Source organism: Haliotis rubra, unplaced genomic scaffold (genome assembly GCF_003918875.1).
Source record: "Haliotis rubra isolate DU_JTF1 unplaced genomic scaffold, ASM391887v1 Scf71, whole genome shotgun sequence".
NCBI classification, from domain to species: Eukaryota; Metazoa; Mollusca; class Gastropoda; order Lepetellida; family Haliotidae; genus Haliotis; species Haliotis rubra.
In genome coordinates this window covers 1,814,649-1,837,181 of record NW_025767424.1, presented here as the reverse complement: position 1 = coordinate 1,837,181, position 22,533 = coordinate 1,814,649, and the positions used below count along the sequence as shown (strand labels likewise).

Sequence of the window (22,533 nt, the reverse complement as noted above, 5' to 3'; positions counted from 1 at the left end):
AAAGTTACATCCTGAAGGTTTTCAAGTTATTGCAAACTGCTGTTTCAATTATAGAATGGAACTTTTGGAAATAACACTTCAAAGTATACTAAAAATAGCTTGTAAATTAATTGCACATGTTCGAATAAAACATAGCTCTTCAACTACCACACGCTGGCTGTGTGTTTGTGGCAAGTATTTGCAGGAAGCAATATCCTTGTGTCAAGTCCAACTAATCATAATGAGAAAAACAGGTCTTTTATCATTGCTCTGTCTTTGTAGTTAGGGGGCAATTTGTTACGGAGAATGTGAAACGGTCATGATGGATCATTGCAGAAGATCAGCTGTTTGTGTCCAGTGGCTGTAGGATTGACTTCATTAGTTGAGAGGGAAGCAGTATGTACAAATGGCACATTTCTATACAGACCTGGAATCATGTAGAACAGTCATGTCAGTCTTGTGTACATACTGAGCGTTTATTGACTGTACTTCTACGTGAGAATTTTCAGTTTTGTATATACTGTGTTAAATTGTGTCAGCTTGTTTACTAACATCTACATCCCGAGTCAGTCATCTAGGAACATTCAAAAGACATTCAGGAAAAGGATAATTTGAATAATAATGTACTTCAAAAGACATTCAGGAAAAGGATAATTTGAATAATAATGTACTTCAAAAGACATTCAGGAAAAGGATAATTTGAATAATAATGTACTTCAAAAGACATTCAAGAAAAGGATAATTTGAATAATAATGTACTTCAAAAGACATTCAAGAAAAGGATAATTTAATAATAATGTACTTCAAAAGACATTCAGGAAAAGGATAATTTTAATAATAATGTACTTTCCAACAACACAATCAGACCACATTTGTAATACTTGATAATTCACCTGCCTCATATTTGCACTTTCTAGCTGTCGTCAGCTCAAAATACAAAACAAAATTGCAAGTTTGATATCCAGAAGACATTACCTAGAATCAGCAGCCATATGATTGCCATGGCTACAATCTTCATTGAAGCAGCACACAGTACCAATACTATTTTCCACAGAAAAGGTAACAAGCAGGCAATTTGTGGAAATGTCCATCACATGCTGTTGGGTTTTACCTGTGCATTACTACCCAGTTTCATAGTTTCTGGATTACAATTATCTAGAGTGACTCTTAAATAGCATTCATTACAGCTACATTCTGTTGTCCAATGAAAATGTTTCTTCTGAAGAACAGCGTGAACACATTAGCGATACTTCTAGATGTTGGACTTAAGTAATCATTGTGAGTAGCATTCATTCCAGTTGGCAATACTGTGTCCTGTAGGTCACAGATGGATTACCCTGGTAGTTCAAGTATGTTTTAACTGCTGTGAATATGTATGATAGCTTCATTGCTTTCTGTGTGCCAAATTCCTAATATTTCTCATCAATATGTGGAATAAACTTTGTTAAAGAATATCAGCCAGTATTTTGTTGTCCCTTGATCAGTTTTTTCTGGTTCCAGCAATATCCGCGGCGGGGACACCAGAAACCGCCTGCGTGGTGTAGTGGTTAGAGCGCCTGCCGGAGAGCGATTCCATGGAAGGTCAAGCATAAGGAATTAGGCTTCGATCCCCCAACCGCCATACCAAAAGACGTTAAAGTATGGTACTTGTTGGTCCCTGCCTGGCGCTCGGCATTCATGGGTACAACAAGGACTGGTCAGCTCTGGAGTCAGTATAATGTGTCTGAGTGGGGTATTCATGCTTCACTGCGGCATGGTATCTCAGTGGGCTAGCACTATAAAACCAGCTTAAGTCTGGGCTAGTACAAGCAGCCGCACATACATACACATGCATGCACGTCGTCATATGAGGAAATATTCTCAAGCACGACGTAAACCCAATTTCACCTCACCTCACCTCACCTGTTCTGCTTCCGACCAAGGTCATCATGGAGCTATGATGGATTCATTGGATGCTGGGGTTGCAAGTGTATTAGTCAGCAATATTCATTACAGCAAGGTCCATAGTATAAGTGAGTGCACGTGAGTATGGTTTAATGCTTTTAGCAATATCACCACAGGGGACACCAGAAATAGGCTTCACACTTTGTACCCATGTGGGGAATTGAACCCGGGTATACGGTGAGACAAGCAAACGCTTTAACCACTGGGCTACCCCACCTGCGACACCCCCCATATTATAGAACATCATTCCAATGAAAACATACAATAAAATATGACTGAAGCATGGTTAAAAACAGTAAAGACCTGTCAGCATTGCTGGTTCACAGTCGTAATGACAAACTAGCCACAAGCAAGATATGATCTCAGCACTGGTGCTTGGGAGTTCGCTTTAGACCACTTGCTCTTCAAGTTGAACACCAATCTACCTTTTGTTTGTGTTTTTTTCAATTAAATTTGATCATGGTCATCACTTCAGGTGACGAGTGAGTGTGTTGGATTTTAAGCTGCTTTTTCAGAAAAGGGGAGACACCAGAAAAGGGTGTCAGACGCATGTGGGAAATCAAAACCAGCCCTTCCTGATGACAAGCGAACACTTTAACCAAAGGCTACCGTCACCTCTGGATTGATATGGCTAACAGCTTGTCCAAAGTAAAGATTACTGCATACCCAGCATTGTTTAAGCCAAGTGACTTGCATTGTGTTTGAAGTGTTTCATCTCTATGTGTCATAACATCGTTAAAGGTAAAATTTATGGATGTCAACTTCTGTAATGAGGGACACATGTCAGAGTATATTCTCCTTCATCAGGTGATAAGAAAAATAAGGTCTCGGAATGGCAGTTAGAAGTGATAGACATAAACAGGGCTCCAGATATTTTTTTCAATATAGGAGTACTGGAAAAATGTAAGAGTACATTTAGAGTACTGAATGGAGTATAATGGAGTATCAGTAATATTGTGTCTCGTTTCATACATGCACCACAACATTGCTGCTCGTGTAAACAGGTCAATAAACAACAAAATAATATGTTTTCAGATAAATACGTCTGTAAATGATTCTAAGACCGTACACCATTGCTGTGGTGTGTATCTGCTATGTTTTCTAAATTATTTCCTACCGTATTGTGCATATTTTGTATCCGTACATGCGCCTATACGGCCCTTATCTGGAGCCCTGCATAAAGGTTGAAACTTCATCATCTGATGAAGTTAGAATATGCTCTCGAACATTGTGTCCCTTATTTTATAGAAGTTGACATCCATAAATTCTTAACCTTTCATCTTAATAATCAGTTATGCAAATATGTTCATTAAAGTAAGGCCAGAAATGCTTGGAAAATGCTTTTTGGCAATTATTTAATAATGGTTGATATTTCAGATTCAAAACTCATATATATAATCATTCATACTACCTCGACATAATATGGCCATGAGTAATCACGATGTACCATTCCCTAATCATAATGATTACTTATAAAACATTGAAAAACTTAGAAAAAAATCCATTGTAGAAACACTTCAAAGAAACAAACTATACTGTGACCCACCTGGCAGACTGACAGCGTTATGTAACGCACGGGCAGTACATGTCGGGGACCGTCTCAAAATATCAAGTGTCAGTATCACTGCTGGTCAAGGACTCTAGCGGAATTACAACCGGTGCAGCGCCGTCCCGCAGACGGTATTCGTCCTCGATTTTGAAAACACGGTCTTCAGCCTTTTGCCACACTTCTGGGGTAATTCTCGCAAAAGAAGCATACACAAGCTCTTTAACGTCTGAAGCTGAATGTGGTATTATTGCGAGCAATAAAATTCTTACAGTTACCCAAGATCAGCTCAATGGGATTGATCTCACTGCTGTACCTGTGTACGCAGAACTATGTGGCCTTATTTTGCAGCTAGTTTGTCAGTGATATACTGGACTGGCTTTTTGTGGTGCTGGAACTTTTCCATGAGCTGGGGCTTTGTTTCTGATTGCCTGTAAGGCATGTTTCAGTCCAGCTGCGGTAAAAGCTGATATTCGAACCAATCTAAAAATACCTGCCCATTCATTTCGTTATAGTAATCACCTTCAGATTTCTTGGCCTCAAAAACAAAGTCACAACCCCCAATCAGTCCCTTGCTACTGGTACCAGCATGCAAGATGATCAGGCGTCTAGCTTTGCCTGATGGTAACACTGGTGCCTTAGAACAATCTGAAGGAAGCCACAGATTTTTATTACACCAGGTTTCATCAAGGTATATAATTTGAAACCCCAAATTGCGGTATTTTTCAACTGTTCTGAGATAAGCTGATCGCATGGACAGGATTGAGTACTTTTCTCTAACCATAGCTCTGTCATCTCCCCTTTTGGTGTTCCTAAACCCCATTTCTACCAGAGCTACAATAAGTGTTGTTTTCGAGACGTTTATTTTGTATCTTTGATCTAATCTTGGATTTTGGCACACGTCGGTGGGATTTTGCGTTCATACAGTTTATAAACTGCACGGTGTATGACACCCTTATCAAACCTATCCAGTTTGTGTTTCCTACCTGGTTTTAATTTTGACATGACCCCTGAGGTAACTGATTTGTTTACAACTTTGTAAACCTGACTATGTGTCACATTAAGGGCTTTACACATTCTATAGTAAACCCTGTCATAGCTGACGAGAGGTTTCCCCCTTTGTTTCTCCAGTATGAAATACTAGTATAAATTTGAAATTAATTGTTCTGCAGAGATATCAAGTCGCATTATGCCAGTTTAGTGCTCATACACGACGTGAAACTTCTATGGGTGAACAAGATTATCTATGCGATTTGAATTAAGACTTATTTACATAATTATTTTGAATATAACTACTACAAGAGTTCCATCTTTTTCACATACAGATGTTAAAAAACCCCAAACTTTTTACAATTATATATGTAATTTAATTAGCTGAGGCTATATGAATAATTATAGTCTGTATTTCAAAACTACAGTTTGTACTTAGAATATTTCAAAACTGTTGAAGCGTCAAAATGTCCTGTTTTCTTATCTGAGCATTTTTCATCTGAGCTTTAATATCCAACTAGGTTGAGTCGTACATGTATCATATATGTGCTTTTATCTTGTGTCAAATTCATCATATTGAAATTGAAGACAAAAAGCATTTTCCAAGCATTTCTGGCCTTACTTTAGATACAACTGAGTCTTGACAGCTTTTACTCTTAAAGAAATTAGACTTTGAGCAGATATACTTGTTTGTTCACGCAAAGCGATACAATATCATTTTCTTACCACCAGAATTTGTTTTGACAAAAGTGTAACCTGTGGATAAGCTGACCCCCTTCTACAGACTGATTTGTTGGCCTATCTACGGTAATATACAGTATGTTAGTCATGTTTTCATTGGAAAAGGGACATTATGAAATATTACAAAACATTATGACATATAATAAAGCTATTTGTTCACAGCCAACAGTTGATGCTTTGCTGTGAAGTAACTCAATAGAAATTATTAATTCACTCTGAATAGAAACATGATTGAATTTACGGGCAAACAAGTGAGGAACTGGCATTAGCTCGAGAGAACTATTCCCTCATTATCTGAAGTATCAGATATTCTTGTCATATTGACTTGTTGTGAGCTCAGGTCCATCATATCAAGATGTCACAACACAGTCTCACATAAATGAGTCTCGTTTAGAACTGGTGTCAGCAATGCCGGTCGATCATTTGATTACATCACAAAAGGATTCCATAAATACTTGTGTCTGATTCTAGAGCTGAAAACAAACATTTAATGACATTAACAGCAACGACACTCGATTCCAGAGCAGGAATGAAATATTGATGGTAAAAACAGCCATGACTGATGCTTGATGCAAACACTTGATGACTAAATGCTCATGACCAATCAAGTGAGGGTGAGGTGAAATTGGGTTTTAACGTCGGTACTTGAGAATATTTCGCTCATATGACGACGTGCATGCGTGTGTATGTGTAGGTGCGGCTGCTTGTACTAGCCCAGACTTAACCTGGTTTTATAGTGCTAGCTCACTGAGATACCATGCCGCAGTGAAGCATGAATACCCAACTCAGACACATTATACTGACTCGAGCTGACCAGTCCTTGTTGTACCCATTAATGCCAAAGCGCCAGGCAGAGACCAACAAGTACCATATTTTAACATCTTTTGGTATGACGCGGTCAGGGGGATCGAACTCGACCGTCCGCTCTCCGCATGACCTTCAAACGCTTGATGACACTGGGCAGATACAATAACAACCATGACCGATCCTGGATGTCACACACAAACACTGATGACAAATAAGAACCCAATGACCAATAGAGCACCAAGAGTCACACCCAAACCAATGACAGTAAAGGCCATGACAAATTCCAGAGTACCACACAAACACTGATGACAATAAGAACCCTGACCGATCCTAGAGTCAAACTCAAACCAATGACAGTAAAGGCCATGACAAATTCCAGAGTACCACACAAACACTGATGACAATAAGAACCCTGACCAATCCTAGAGTCAACTCAAACCTGACCAATGTCTGATTCTTGAGAACCACTCCACCCGATCCTAGGGTCACATTGATGACAGTAAAGGCCATAACTGATTCACACTCAAACATGATGACAATAACAATGGCAGTAAAGGCCATGTCTGATTCTTGAGAACCACTCAAACATTGAGAGTAAAGGCCATAACTGAATCTAGAGTACCACTCAAACATTGATGACAGTAAAGGCCATGACTGAATCTAGAGTACCACTCAAACATTGATGACAGTAAAGGCCATGACTGAATCTAGAGTACCACTCAAACATTGATGACAGTAAAGGCCATAACTGAATCTAGAGTACCACTCAAACATTGATGACAGTAAAGGCCATGACTGAATCTAGAGTACCACTCAAACATTGATGACAGTAAAGGCCATGACTGAATCTAGAGTACCACTCAAACATTGATGACAGTAAAGGCCATGACTGAATCTAGAGTACCACTCAAACATTGATGACAGTAAAGGCCATGACTGATTCTAGAGTACCACTCAAACATTGGATGACAGTAAAAGGCCATGACTGAATCTAGAGTACCACTCAAACATGGATGACAGTAAAGGCCATGACTGAATCTACAGCACTAGTCTAACATTTATGACAATAATGGCCATGGCAAACTCAAGAGCAGCTAAAAGCTTGATAACAAAAATGTCAAAAGAAAATGTCCATGACCAATTCTTGAACACTAATCAAACATTGACAACAATAATACCCATGACCAATTTCACTCAAACATTGATGACAATGACCCTCGTGGTTGGATTTAATAACACCAATTAGAAACTAATGACAATAACGGCCTTCATTTGCACCAGTTAGAAACAAAGCGACAATAAGTGTTTGCCACTGATATGGCAATGTCCCCACTGCGAAAGAATGGAATATCTATAACATATTTACTACTTTTTATTTTTTGGTCACATACAAGATGCCTGAAATGACTGGTGTCTGCATAATCACCCAATGTAGGCTGTTGACATAATTGAAAATAAGTTTGAAAAGTGGTCAAAGTGTCAGGGTGACCTTGAAGATAAGGTCAAGGTGACCCAAATCAACTGGTGTCTGCGTAATCCCCAAATTTGAAGACCGTGTTAGTGTGGGACAATAACAGCCTTCAATAGCACCAATAAAAACTAATTACAATAACGGAATTCAATAGCACCAATAAGAAACTAATAACAATAACGGCCTTCAACAGCACCAATTAGAAACTAATGACAATAACGGCCTTCAATAGCACCAATTAGAAACTAATGACAATAGCAGCCTTAAACGATTCTAGAACCCTGAACAAACACTGACACCCCTCACAGATTTCAGAGTACTATTCAAACATTAGTGATGACCCCTATGGCTTTATTTTACAGTACAAACAAGCATTGTCAATAAGGTGACATAATCCCCCCCAGCAAATTATCAAATCAAACTTAAAAAGTAATGAAAGTTTAAGATGAAGTTAAATGTCAACAAAAACATGACGAGTCAACCTCTCTTAATATCTTGCTCTTTAGTTGTTCAAACACACAAATACTTTCAAGACTGACTTTGACATGAATGTCATAGTGTATGAAATATGCAAAAATGGTACTAAAGAAAATGCTTACTGAAAAATATTCAAGGGAAGTCTTGAAAGTCTATGAAGAAAATCCAGTGAATACAGGTTAACATGCTGAAATCTTCAAAGTGTCTTCGTGACCTTGAAAATTAAGTGAAGGTCACCAAAATCGACTGGGCCTTCCACTTTTCCTAGATGAAGCTTGGTGTCACATATGAAGAAGGTCCAGTGAATGGTTCTTGAGATATCTCGCTGACCATCTTAACATGCAGATTAATACAATGTAATCTTCAAAGTGTCACTGTGACCTTGAAAATTAAGTGAAGGTCACCAAAATCAACTGGGCCCTGCACCTTCCCTTGATGAAGCTTGGTGTCAAATTATATGAAGAAAATCCAGAGAATGGTTCTTGAGGTATCTCGCTGACAAGCATAACATGTAGGTTAATATGCTGAAATCTTCAAAGTGTCACCATGACCTTGAAAATTAAGTGAAGGTCACCAAAATCAACTGGGCCCTGCACCTTCCCTAGATAAAGCTTGGTGTTGAATATGAAGAAAACCTAGTGAACGGTTCTTGAGATATCTTGCTGACAAGGGTAAAACGTTAAAGTCCCCTTGTGACCTTGAAATTAAGGTCAAGGTCAAGGTCACAAAACCTGACTGGGACCTTTCTTACACTGTGATGAACCTAGGTACCAAATATGAAAAGAATCTAGTCAACAGTTCTTAAGATATTCCAATTCGTACGGACAGACAGATAAAGCCTAATACTATATCCCCCGCTAAGCGCGCTGCGGGGGATAATCAAGCGATAACAACAGTAACTCCCAAACCATATTCTCTTTTTTTCTTTTACAAGCTACACTTCAACAACCATTCAAAAATATCATCATTAATGTCAGTTTCCTTACAGATGTAATCCCTTGACACTCATTTTTCAAAATTGATTTCACTCCCGCCACCCAAACCTCGCAGAATCAGAAAACAATTCCCTAAAACAAAAACATGTAAAAGTTCTATTATCAACAAGAGCTGACTTGGGGTTTAACACTGTGTTGAAGATTATGGCACGTTTACAGCGACAAGCATGCGTGAGTGAGTGCGACTGCTTGTACTGACTGGTTTATGCTGGTTTTATAGGGCCAGCACACTGAGATACCAGGAGCCCTCCACTCAGACAAAATATACTGACACAGAACAGATCAGCCCTCGTCTCATCTGTTTAATGCTGAGTGCACTTCCCTGTGTTCCTTCTCGCCAGGCACTAAACCACAGAGTCAAGAAAAAATCTGGACCTTTGTAACCCATGACGTGCATGAAACAATTTGTAACTCAAACGCCCACTGCATGCATTTAGTACTGATGAATATCTCGATTTGAACTGATATCTTTTTTGTACAAATTAAATATCTTCTAAATTGAATGACATCAATTATTTTGAACATATCCTGGAAAAGTGTCCGAATTTGAGCTCTGAAATATAGAAATTCTGAATAACATTATGCTCTACAAAACCAATTGGATATGAGTGGAAGTACTCCATCCAAGCATTTAATCAAACAGACGACATGGTTGGAAAATTGAATTTTATCATAAAAATCCATTTCAAAATGACAATGTGTATAAAATCCTCCAAGATCATAAAGCACTTTTGCTGCGCAGCGCTTACAAATATGTCTGTCTGCCAAAATAGGAATCTGGCATTTAACAAGAAAGTTTCTGAGGTTTTTTCAGTTGCAGACATAAACTGATTGATCTAACTGCGTGAAGTCTCTCTTAAGCAGAAAAAACATGCTGAAAATATGCACTGCAGATTGGCTAATCAATCTCTCCTTCAATACATCATGTTTCTTTTAGCGGTTGCTCATTTTCATAAGATAATCTCACTTAGGCTTGAGAAGTGATATTGTTTGGAACTGAATACGCTTCGGCTTACTCCCAGCCGTCGTACTTGAGCCAGAGACGGGTTTCACAGAAAGTCCAGACCCATTTTCAGGACACTTCATTTCAGTGCTCATTGGTTTTACGGATATATTGCTACTTGTGGAGGGAGCTTCGTCTTTAGTCTTCTTGTTGCTAGTATCGGTCTCGGCTTTTTCTGAGCCTCACCACTTTTGCTTGTATCACTGCAGTGAGACTTGTCTGAGCCAGACGCATCGTTTGTCGTCTCGTCCAGAATGAGAATAAGGTCCTCGCTTCCAGTGTCTACTTCCATGGCAGCTTCGTCTGGTGAAGATTTCTGGGCAAAATGAAAACACTGTCCATCACAGAATGCACATTACAAACATAAAACCCCACAAGGCTTGGTCACTGATGAATAAGACAACAATTTTATGACGACCATTGCTGAGATGACAGTCACAAAAGTTTAAGTTCATAAGGGAATGTTGAATGTACTGACACTGGATGGGTGAGAGAGTGAGTTTAGTTTTATGCCGCTTATAGCAGTGTATGAAATAAGGCCCGTCAGACAGCCCAACACAGGCTAGATTTCTGACGGATGGTCTGAATTTACAGCTAGCCAGTAATTTTTTTAGATGTTCCATACATCTCAGTAAATTAACCATATATTATTTTATTATTATTATTATAGAATATTATACAGGCAACTAGTGCTTAGTGCTGGCTGGTATTCTTCCCTCGATCATTGGATGTTAATCTCAACGGCACATCGTTTTTTCAATCTCAACTCCCTGGGGAGTATACAACTCTTGCAGCCACTAGGCGCACCAAGTTATTGTGGCTTTCTCATCCTAACGAGGTACCCATGCACAGCGGGGTGGACTGGGACACATATTCACAGTAGTTTATCCAAGTTTACTGCACGTTGCTGTACCCGCAACTAGGTGTTTGCACGTATTCATGTGGCCACCATCTGGTCATATACCAACGGATTCGTGGGTTCTTTTAAGTGCACAGGGTTGTGTACTGTACACTAGGGGTTGTGACAACACTGAAAGAGTCTGCACACAAAGTTGACTCCAAGGTTTTTACACCCGGTCACAGGTGGGCTCGATCCCGACACCTCAACCTCGCTGGATCACTAGCCTGGCGCCTTAGCCAGCTTGCCCAGCTTGGTGTCTGGTCTGGTTAAATCCATTTCAACATGTTACCACCCCTGATGTCTGGCTGTTTTTTTGGCTTATTTTATACACTGCTTATAGCAATATTGCAGTAATTCTTTGACATTCCCTGTTTTCAAGTACTTTTTATCATTCAATGACAATGTACAAATCAAGAAGTGCAATAACCGTTGAAACTGCAGAACTCATTTCATGCACTATCACAGAATACTTCAAAACATTTGGCAGTGATTTTTCTTCCACCTTTTACTGTACTTGCCCATTAATGGTAATTTCCTTCAAACACACTACAGACTAAATGGATTTCAACACATTTCAAGAATCTTCACCTTCATACCTAACAATAAACCCTTTTCATTGTGTAAATCCTATAATACTAATATATAGAGGATATTATATGAGTGCCCATGTCATACTATGTTTCACGACATGAGTGCCTAAATGTTGGTATTTCCTGAGCGAGGCGAGGGATTTACCAATATTTAGGCAACGAGTGTAATATAATATTCTGTTTATTATCGGAAGTCGTCAAATTGAGGAAAATACATCCAAATCTACTTTCAAACATAGGCTGGCTACCTGCCTTGCCGCATGTACAACGCAACATCACAGAAGAAACGTGACATCAATGCATTGCTCATGATGTCACGCCACCATGAAAAGTCATATTTTGCCCCAGGGCATCATTATGAAAAATATGAACCCCGATATTTTAAGCCCCGTAGGTAATAAACTAATATTCTAAACTCTTAAAATCTGTAGAACATTATGGTAATAAACAGACAATGCAAGATATCATCACTACTGGAACAAAAGTCTGTAAAAGCTTTCTCAGTGTTTGTAATATCGGCTTTAGATCAATCTATCGTTGTTATTGCCCATATGCTACCAAAGACAAAAATGAAGGGAGCCTTGATCTAAATACTATTTTAGCAAATCTCAAGTAAGACTTGTGATGATATAGTGAAAACAATGTCAGATATGGTGGACAGATGAGGCGAGTTTAGTTTTATGCTGGTATTAGCAATATAACACAGTGGGGGACAACAGAAATGGGCTTCACACATCGCTACCACGCGGGGAATCAAACCCAGGTTTTTGGCCGAACACTTTAACCACTAGCCTACCCACCAATCCCGTGAATAGATGATAGTGCCTAAATGAAACAATCATTATCATCTTCACAAAATGCTAACTAAACACTGTGATATTCCTTACCCTTTTATAAATCTGATGTTGATCAGGGAAGCATAACTGAATTTTTTTTTTCAAATTCAAAACATTTTTTAAACTATGGAAAGAAAACACTTACATGATTGCTTTCACGATCTGTTAGAAATTTTCAAATCACCCCATCCATCTTCTACATTTGTAGTGAGTGAGTGAGTATGGTTTCGCCGCTTTAGCAATATTCCAGCAATATTATGACGGGAGACACCAGATATTGGCTTCACCATGTACCCATGTGGGGAATCAAATCCGGGTCTTCAGCGTGACGAGTGAACGCTTTAACCACTAGGCTACCCCACCACCTTAAAACCCTTGTAGCCTGTGAAACATATGTTTTACTGATTGTGTCTTGTTTCTCTAAAAACGTTCAGAATCTATTACGATCTGCCTGATATGTCCATACCAATTTAATTGGGCTGGTGGAGGGTGGGGCCATCTTCACTGCTGTCCCGCTCCGCACATGAGATTCTGACTTTAGGTCGATGCTTGGAGCATCTGATGAAGATTCGGAGTCCTTCGCATCTGCCTGTTTCTCCTCGGGTACGTAGGGGACGCCAAGCTCTCCCTCCTCAAATGTCACCAATGTGCAGAAGCCATCAGACGAGGATGCCACCAGTATCTGACCGTTGCTGGACCTGCAGAGGAAAGCCGTGTCAAACGGAGATAAACATAATGTGCTTTTGTTGAGCTGCCGCCTTTAACTTAGTTACCGACAACAAACATTGGGTTTTGTTGCTTCCAAGCTGCTCTGAACAATTTTCCAGTTATTATTATTTTACTATTATTATAGGATATTTATATAGCGCATATATCCACGACTAGTGCATGCTCAAAGGCTGGTATTTTTTCCTCGATCATTGGATGTCAATCTCAACGGCACATCGCATTATCAATCTCAACTCCCTGGGGAGTATACAACTCTTGCAGCCACTAGGCGCACCGAGTTATTATGGCTTTCTCATCCTAACGAGGTACTCATTCACAGCTGGGTGGAATGGGACACATAGTCACAGTACTTTGTCCATGTTCACTGCACGTTGCTGTACCCGCAACTAGGTGTTTGCACGCGTATTCATGTGGCCACCATCTGGTCAAATACCAGCGGATTCGTGGGTTCTTTTAAGTGCACAGGGTTGTGTACTGTACACTAAAGGGTTGTGACAACACTGAAAGAGTCTGCACACAAAGTTGACTCCAAGGTTTTTTACACCCGGTCACAGGTGGGCTCGATCCGACACCTCAACCTTGCTGGATCATTAGCCTGGCACCTTAGCCAGCTTCGCCCACAGCGCCCACAAGTTAATGTTTTGGTCAGTAAATAATCAGTTCTTGACTAGACAATCCAGTGATTGACATCATGAGCTTCGAACTATGCATTGTATTGGGATACAATGACATTCATCAAGTCAGTCAAGTCCTGTCGGCGAGCGTGACCACCTGATCCCATAAGTCGCCTCTTGCAACAGCATGGGTTGCTGAAGATCGATTCTAAACTGGATGTTCACATTGGCAAATGACTGGCAAGTACTGGCTTCCTAACGCCAGTGTTTCGGGCAACACTGAATACCTCCTCCCAGAAACTCAAAAATAATTTGCTAGATTCTAAGACCATGAGGACCTACAGACTTCAGGGTCCCAATCCACAAAGCATTTGTAACGTTACGACATGTCGTAGTGAGTGAGTAAGCGGAGTTTTACGCCACACTCAGCAATATTCCAGCTATATGGCGGTGGGCTGTAAATAATCAAGTCTGGACCAGACAATCAAGTGATCAACAGTATGAGCATCGATCTGCGCAGTTGGGAACCGATGACAATGACATGTCGTAACTCTATGGTTTATCACAGGCTTACGAATGTCGTAGCACTACGAACGCTATAGTTTATCATAGGCTTATGAATGTCGAAGCACTATGAACGCTATAGTTTATCATAGGCCTACGAATGTCGTAGCACTATGAACGCTATAGTTTATCATAGGCTTACGAATGTCGTAGCACAATGAACGCTATAGTTTATCATAGGCTTACGAATGTCGTAGCACAATGAACGCTATAGTTTATCATAGGCTTACGAATGTCGTAGCACTATGAACGCTATAGTTTATCATAGGCTTACGAATGTCAGTAGCACTATGAACGCTATAGTTTATCACAGGCTTACGAATGTCGTAGCACTATGAACGCTATAGTTTATCACAGGCTTACGAATGTCGTAGCACTATGAACGTTTTATGGATTGGGGACCCAGGAGCTGCAGATCCTGACTGAACTTTTCTGGCCCTCATTAAACAAATTCAGGTAATTCTGACAAATAAAGACATTTACCTTTACAGCAAGCCATTAGAACCCATGCAACTACGTGCCTGACACAAGACTGACCTGCCACGGCACACAGGTTGGCACTGAATTCAACAACTGTTTCTAAGTCCTTTTCAAAACAATAATCACACATTGTACAGCTCAAAGTGAGACTCAAGTGAGCTTTCAAACATGTATTAAGTCCACACAACAGAGTCTCATATAGTTTGTTGTTTGAGTTACGGGTTAGTCCTGTGCTACATGACAAATTTAAAGACGAAAAACATTGCAGCTTATTTCTTCATTAACAGTTGAGTAAATAATGGCTGCCAGATTCATCTTTTTGTGGCAATTTATCAAGTGTTAAGGCCTTTTCAACGCCGGACTGCCATACTCAGGACGTTTCAAGCATGTCATCAAGTGAATGTGTGGATAATGTCAAGAAATTCTGATATTTACTGCAAATAATCAATTCTTGAACTGGCAAACCGTTGAGCAATTAACCTTGCATGATGACACGGACGGAGCCTGAGCCTGGCTACCCAGTCCAGATGAGTCATCCCTTACAACCAGTATTGTGTGCTAGAGACCTATTACCACACACGTCCCGATGGGATACTATTTCCTGGTGGTTGTTAAGGCGGCACTCAGCAGTATTTCAGCTTCATGATAGCAGTCTGTACATAATCAAGTCTGGACCAGACAATCCAGTGACTGACATCATGAGCATCGCTCCACGTCACCAGGCTACGATGACCCACATTCATCCAAATCCTGAATCCATGAACCAACTCTGAAGAAACTGAACCACCAATCCCTTTATGGACTCTTATTTCCAGACCCGTGAAGATCTGGGTCAGAATTAATGTTCAGTTACCCATGCTTGTCGTAAGAGGCGGTCAGGCGCGCTGACATGGTTGACACATGTATCCAACTTGGGTAGATAGATGCTCATGCTGTTGATCACTGGATTGTCTGGTCCAGACTTGATTATTTGAGTGCAGCCAAAAACTCACTCACTCATATTTCCATCAGATTTTGCTGGTAGTCAATGATCTAGACATCTGTATCGGCATCCTGGTTTATTTACACAGCTCAGGATGACGTTTGTTTCCAGTTCCAAAGTACATAAACACTGAGACATGTGAACGATGGTTCTATGTTGAATTCGCAAAAGTTCAGTTTCAAAGCTTTTCATTTCAAACACTGATGTTTCCTGGAAATTTTCTTTCCTTAGACAAGTGTGAATTAGGTTTTCAATGCTTACAGCAATATTTTCTAGCTGCCTCAGATGGCCCCATGCAACACATCGTCAGGGACGTCAGACAGGCGGCACCACATGTGCCTGTAGCATGGACGTATATCATCACCGGCAGAGGTTGGCTCCAACTTACATACAGGTATCACCTTCATACACAGGTAGAAAATGTTGAGATTCTAATTTGGAAGATGCTTAGATGGTGTTGAGGGAAAACAAATGGTTAGACTGTTTTAAACTACAACAATTTTTAACTGACATCCCAATACTGTGATTCATTTAACGGGTCTATCCTCATTCATTAATAATAGTTTCCACATCATATCTTGGGTCGACAATTGCAAACACTTGTTCAGGACAGGGGCGGTGGGGTAGCCTAGTGGTTAAAGCGTCCGCTCATCACACCGAAGACCCGGGTTAGATTCCCCACATGGGTAAAATGTGTGAAGCCCATTTCTGGTGTCCCCACCGTGATATTGCTGGAATATTGCTTAAAAACAGTGTAAAACCATACTCACTCACTCACTCTTTCAAGGATGCCTTTTCTTACAGGAACTTCCATCTTCCATACAAATGTCACCCTCATACAGAGGTAGGTATTTCTAGGAGACGGATTTGGAAGACATTTTGATTTTATTTGTTTGTTTGTTGTTTAATGTCACACTCAGCAATATTCCAGCTATATGGCGGAGGTCTGTAAATAATCAAGTCTGGACCAGATAATCCAGTGATCAACAGCATGAGCATTGATAACACGTGTCAACCAAGTCAGTGAGCCTGACCACCCGATCCCGTTAGTCGCCTCTTACATCAGGAGCATTGATCTACACTATTGGGATACGATGACATCTACTAGCCAAGTGCAGGAATGACTACTCAAAGTGACGTCTGCCTCAGATGGCCCCATGCAACACATCGTCATTGACGTCAGACGGCGGCACCACATGTGCCTATAGCATGGACGTATCATCACTGACAGGAGTGTACCCGAAACAGGAGACAAGATGGGAGTCAAGTCCTGCTGATCTATTGACATTCTTGACACCAGGAAACTAATATCTCAATTCGGGACATGGAGACCATTGACCTTGAGGAGAACATTGACCTTGAAGAAAACAGACCAAACACTCAAACATGACAAAGTTTCTGAAAGTTCTTTTCAAGAGGAAGCCTTCTGGGTGTTTTTACAAAGAACATATTTATAGGTTTTTATACTCTTTGAACATTCTTCTGGTGACAGTAATTAAAACATCTACCTGAAGAACATTTCATCACAGTATTTTTTGTGTTAAAGCTGAGCTCAGAACTCTTCAGCTTTGAATTTTCCCCTCATTTTGGTCAAAAACAATTCCAATTTGCCAGAAATGAAGGTCCCTGGGAACATGAAGAACATATTCTTCTGACTTTTACAGTCATTAGCTTAACTAGTAGCAACTTGGGGCGGCTGGGTAGCCTAGTGGTTAAAGCGTTGGCTCGTCACGCCAAAGACCCGGGTTCGAATCCCCACATGGGTACAATGTGTGAAGCCCATTTCTGGTGTCCCCTGCCGTGATGTTGCTGGAATATTGCTAAAAGCTCAGTCAGTCAGTCAGTCAGTCGCAACTTACTTGGATAGTTTTCATTTGTCCAATTTTAAGAAGATGGCAACGAGTATAACTGATGGAAATATGTTGGGGATTATTCAAGATCTAAGGATAGTATATATTTAATTGCATCCTATTGTATTCAAGGAAAAGGAACGCTGATTTGAGTGTTGTTTTAGGCCCCTATTCGCAATGTTCTATCCCTATCACGAAGTGGGACACCAGAAATAGGCTCAAATTATTGGAAAGACCCATGTTGATAATTGAACTCAGAATTAAGCATTACCAGGAAACACTTTACCTACAGTGCTACAGTGCTACTTCACCACCTCAACTACCTATGAAGGGAATTGACTCCCAACCTTCAGGCTGATAGGCCAACACACTAACCACTAGGCTAACAGAACAGTATAATACTTAATGGATAACACTAGGCTAACCCATCACATAATGGAGAATGATGTACTCCATATATCTGCAACTGTACACTCCATCGCATGTAAAGGATGCTGAATTACAATTCTGTCAATGTTGGCTATTTCATAGTGCCTTGTAAACAATCAAGTCTCCACCAAGCAAATCCATTCACAAGCAGTGGTCTACCCCTCTGAGGTGTCTTCAAACACAACTATGTGCAGTGTTAATTATCTCATTAACAAACCACAAATCGGCCAACTGCTTCAAAATAAGGAAAGGTTGCCATTGTCAACTTGGGTTTGCAAACAACACAAAGGCACCATTAAGCAAACTTAGAAACAAATCCAGATGCACAAGTTTTGGAAACAGCCTGTCAACAATAGGATGGATGGATGGATGGATGGATGGATGGATGGATGGATGGATAGATGGATAGATGGATGGATGGATAGATGGGTGGATGGATGGATTTATGGATAGATGGGTGGATGGATGGATTTATTGGATAGATGGGTGGATGGATGGATGGATGGATTTATGGATAGATGGGTGGATGGATGGATGGATTTATGGATAGATGGGTGGATGGATGGATGGATGGATAGATGGGTGGATGGATGGATGATGGATGGATGGATGGATATAGATGGATGGATGGATGGATGGATTTATGGATGGATGGATTTATGGATAGATGGGTGGATGGATGGATGGATAGATGGATTGATTTATGGATAGATGGGTGGATGGATGGATTTATGGATAGATGGGTGGATGGATAGATGGATGGATAGATGGATTTATGGATAGATGGGTGGATGGATGGATAGATGGGTGGATGGATGGATGGATAGATGGGTGGATGGATGGATTTATGGATAGATGGGTGGATGGATGGATTTATGGATAGATGGGTGGATGGATGGATTTATGGATAGATGGGTGGATGGATGGATTTATGGATAGATGGGTGGGTGGATACATGGATGGATTGTTGGTTGCATGGATGGATGGACAGATGGTTGGATGGATGGCATATAAACATAAATACCAAGTCCCTTGTTTCAAGTGTGTTGATAACAATAATAAAGCTGTATGACCATTCAACCCTCGGTCACTTCCCTCTGACAAACATTGGTATCAGGGATATTTTTGTTCCATAAACCTACTCTGGAGTTCACAATAAGTGCAAATCTGAGGTACCATCCCTCCTCACTATGAACACTGCGTCAAGGGAATGAAAGGCGAATATTTTTTGTATTTCTTGGTTTAAAGAATTTGTTTTGGGCAAAGGGCATTCTGGTCAGTTGGCGGGAAACAAAGGAATAATTAAATGAAACAGGTGGTTCCTTTCTTTGTTTCTCACCATGCCTGCAGAAAAAAATCAAGATTCCTTTGTCGCTTAACCTTCAGGAACCTAGTTTTTGCAGTAGCATGAACAGTAAGCATATTTTTTTCTAGCTGTTACATCAATGAACGCACGCAGCAGACATAAACATATTTAAGATGGTTTTTTTAAAGTTTGGGAATCCATGCCATTTTAAAAAAAACCAATCCAACCTTGTCCAAGCACAATCTGAATAGAAGATATCGTGAGGAAGAACAGAAAAAGGGGATGAATGATCTGTCTCACCTACAACAAAAAAGTGTCGTGCTGTTGGGTGACAGAGAAGCAACGACAAAAACTTCCAATATGGAGGCTGCGGATACTTGAGGTAAACAAGAACATAATTGTAAAAAGTACACCCCATGACAAAAAGCATGAGTGTGGCAGACTCACTGTCTTCTTCAGTACTAATGTATCATTTTCTACACTGAATCACTCCAACCTCTAAAATCTGTAACTTGATCGGCTAAAACACTGCCTTTGTTAATTCATTTACAATATGTGATGGACAAAAAGCATTATTTTTCATAAAAATATGATGCTATTGGCTGGTTCATCATCATATGATCAATTTCATGGCGGGAAAACCAGAAAAAGTAGTCACATCTTGTACCAAAGTAACGAACCAAGTTTGTGTCCTTGGCGTGATGGGTAAACCTCTTAACCACTTATCTACACCAGTACATCAAATACCATGACATTTCGTGAAGATCAATTATTAAATCAAACGATGCTTTTTTGTTCAAATCTGAAATCAATTTCACCTTATATCACTGGTTAGAATGAGCATCGTACCAAAAGCCCTAAATCTGTGGTTGACATCTATGAGCGAAGTGAAGCAAGCGATCGAAAAGGAATACTCACCATGTTATGTCTGTCATCTGGAGGTAGTGAGTGTTGCTGATGTAGGCGATGGGGGTCGTCTGCTGGGTGTCGTACAACAACACCGCATCTTCAGACACAACAGCGAACACAACTCGGTATGGTAAACTGGAACATAATACAGCAATTGATGCAGATAGACTCCTGAATGATTCAATGAACTCCTGAATGATTCAATGAACTCCTGAATGATTTCAACAGATTCCTGAATGATTCAATGAACTCCATGATTCAATGAACTCCTGAATAATTTTAAGATTCCTGAATAATTTCAACAGACTCCTTAATGATTCAATGAACTCCTGAATAATTTTAACAGATTCCTGAATAATTTCAACAGATTCCTGAATGATTCAATGAACTCCTGAATGATTCAATGAACTCCTGAATGATTTCAACAGATTCCTGAATGATTTCAACAGATTCCTGAATAATTTCAACAGTCCTGAATGATTTCAACAGATTCCTGAATGATTTTAACAGATTCCTTAATGATTTCAACAGATTCCTTAATAATTTCAACAGTCCTGAATGATTTCAACAGATTCCTGAATGATTTTAACAGATTCCTGAATAATTTCAACAGATTCAAATGATTCAATGAACTCCTGAATGATGTAGTGAACTCACAAAAGAGTCAGCAAATTCTGACTGAAAGTTCAAGAGACTCCCAAAGGATTCCAAAACTTCGTGAACGATTCAACACATTCCAGAATGATTCATGAGACATCAGAAAGTTCAAGAGACACCAGAAGTATTAAAAAACTTCATGAATGAATAAAAAAAAACCTGAATGATTCAACAGAGACCTGAATGGTACAACACACACCTTCAAGTTCTATTTCAAAAGAATGAAAAGTGTAGTTATGAACTTTAGAAATAAAATTTTCAGTCGACTGTTTTATCAAGTCTGTTTATTACCTTGCTGGGAACCAGTTGTCACCATCTGTGTCAGTGTTTATGTGAAATACCTGGACCTATGTTGACAGCTTGTAATACTGTTATGTTAACATCTTGCCATCCTTACTACCGTGCTATCCGTGAAGATCAGGTTAAGAATCGGTCTTCAGTAACCCATGCTTGTCATAAAAGTGACTAACAGGATCTGGGCCCACTTGCACAGAGCGATCTTAGCTACAATTATTGTAAATCCTGAAGATGCGATCTTTGGCCCGGCTTCTAATCGCCATCCACTTGCACAATGCAATTTGTAGGCTAAGATCATTTTAAGTTACAATCAAAATGTACAATCGGTCTGGACCAATTGTAAGGAGCTAAGATCATTGTAGCCTGTGATAAAATGGCGTTCAAGTTAGTAAGGTATCTGTTTCCATAAAATAATCAGCTTTACCCTTGGAGATTGCAATTATATTGCATAAAACTGTGTGGTTCGCCTCGACACTTCAACAACCAGGAGAATGCATACAACCAATTTAACGTCGGATACATTGTTATTTTCTGTAGTGAACCACATAACCATCGGTCGATATCACATAGTACTACTCAATCCGATTCAATCTTGGAATAAGTGTGAAACAACATACCTTTTGATAATCAAGGAAAGGATAAAGCAGCGAACAGTGTCTGCGTAAGCGATTAACAATGGCGAGACCTTTTCATTAACTCAAGAGCAGATAATTTCAGTTTATACACAAGATGGGAGTGGCTTCCCTTGGCATATACTGTTGCCGTCAGAGAGTCTGTCATGCCCAACTGCAGAGCTCAACATACTTATATTTCTTTTCGGTCATGGAGTGATTTTGTCTTAGTTTATCATTAAAGTAATCTACAATTAGATAAAGTTAGCGTGCAAAATCAAGTTTCTTTCTCATCCATAAATCTAAATTTGATAATGCATTTTAAATATATACAAGTATTCATCAAATAGGGATATACACATGCTGAGACATTACAATTGTATGTTTCAAAATAATTTCACTTTTAGAAAAATATTTATCAATGCAATAGGGTTATATCATTAATATGCTGTGAATAAGTATTTAACAACTGCTCTCTCGAAATATTATTTAATATCCTTATTTCCATGCCATGCATTCTTTAAAACACTTCTGTAGCCATTTTCCTATTTCCTACATACATACACACACACACCACAAAAATATCTCCCAAACAGGTTTAAGAAATTCCTACCTTCCACCGTTGAAGAGTTCGATCTTAGCTAAGATCGCGATCTTAAATAAATGCCCGTCTTACAATGGCTCTAAGATCGTCTTTGTGCAAGTGGATTAGCGTAATTGTATGGCGATTGTAAAACTGATTGTAGGGGCCTAAGATTGATTGTAACTAAGATTGTTCTGTGCAAGTGGGCCCTGGTGTGGTCAGACTCAATGACTTGGTTGACA

At 39.7% G+C, this 22,533-nt stretch overlaps 2 protein-coding genes across 2 annotated transcripts in view; one reads left to right on the top strand and one right to left on the bottom strand.

The window, feature by feature from the left end:
• LOC124259134 (tubby-related protein 4-like) overlaps positions 1–597 on the top strand; it is a 234,226-nt gene extending 233,629 nt beyond the window's left edge. Inside the window, 1 exon segment of the mRNA XM_046693229.1 lies at positions 585–597. The gene's annotated coding sequence lies outside the window, so the exon portion shown is untranslated.
• Positions 598–9,602: 9,005 nt separating this feature from the next.
• Positions 9,603–22,533, bottom strand: part of LOC124259142 (chromatin assembly factor 1 subunit B-like) — a 29,225-nt gene continuing 16,294 nt past the window's right edge. Inside the window, exons 11-13 of the mRNA XM_046693237.1 lie at positions 20,153–20,278; positions 12,747–12,978; positions 9,603–10,269 (exon numbers count right to left, since the gene is read on the bottom strand). Of these exons, the coding sequence (XP_046549193.1) occupies positions 10,054–10,269; positions 12,747–12,978; positions 20,153–20,278 (574 nt within the window). The 3' untranslated portion in view covers positions 9,603–10,053. The remainder of the gene's footprint in view (positions 10,270–12,746; positions 12,979–20,152; positions 20,279–22,533) is intronic.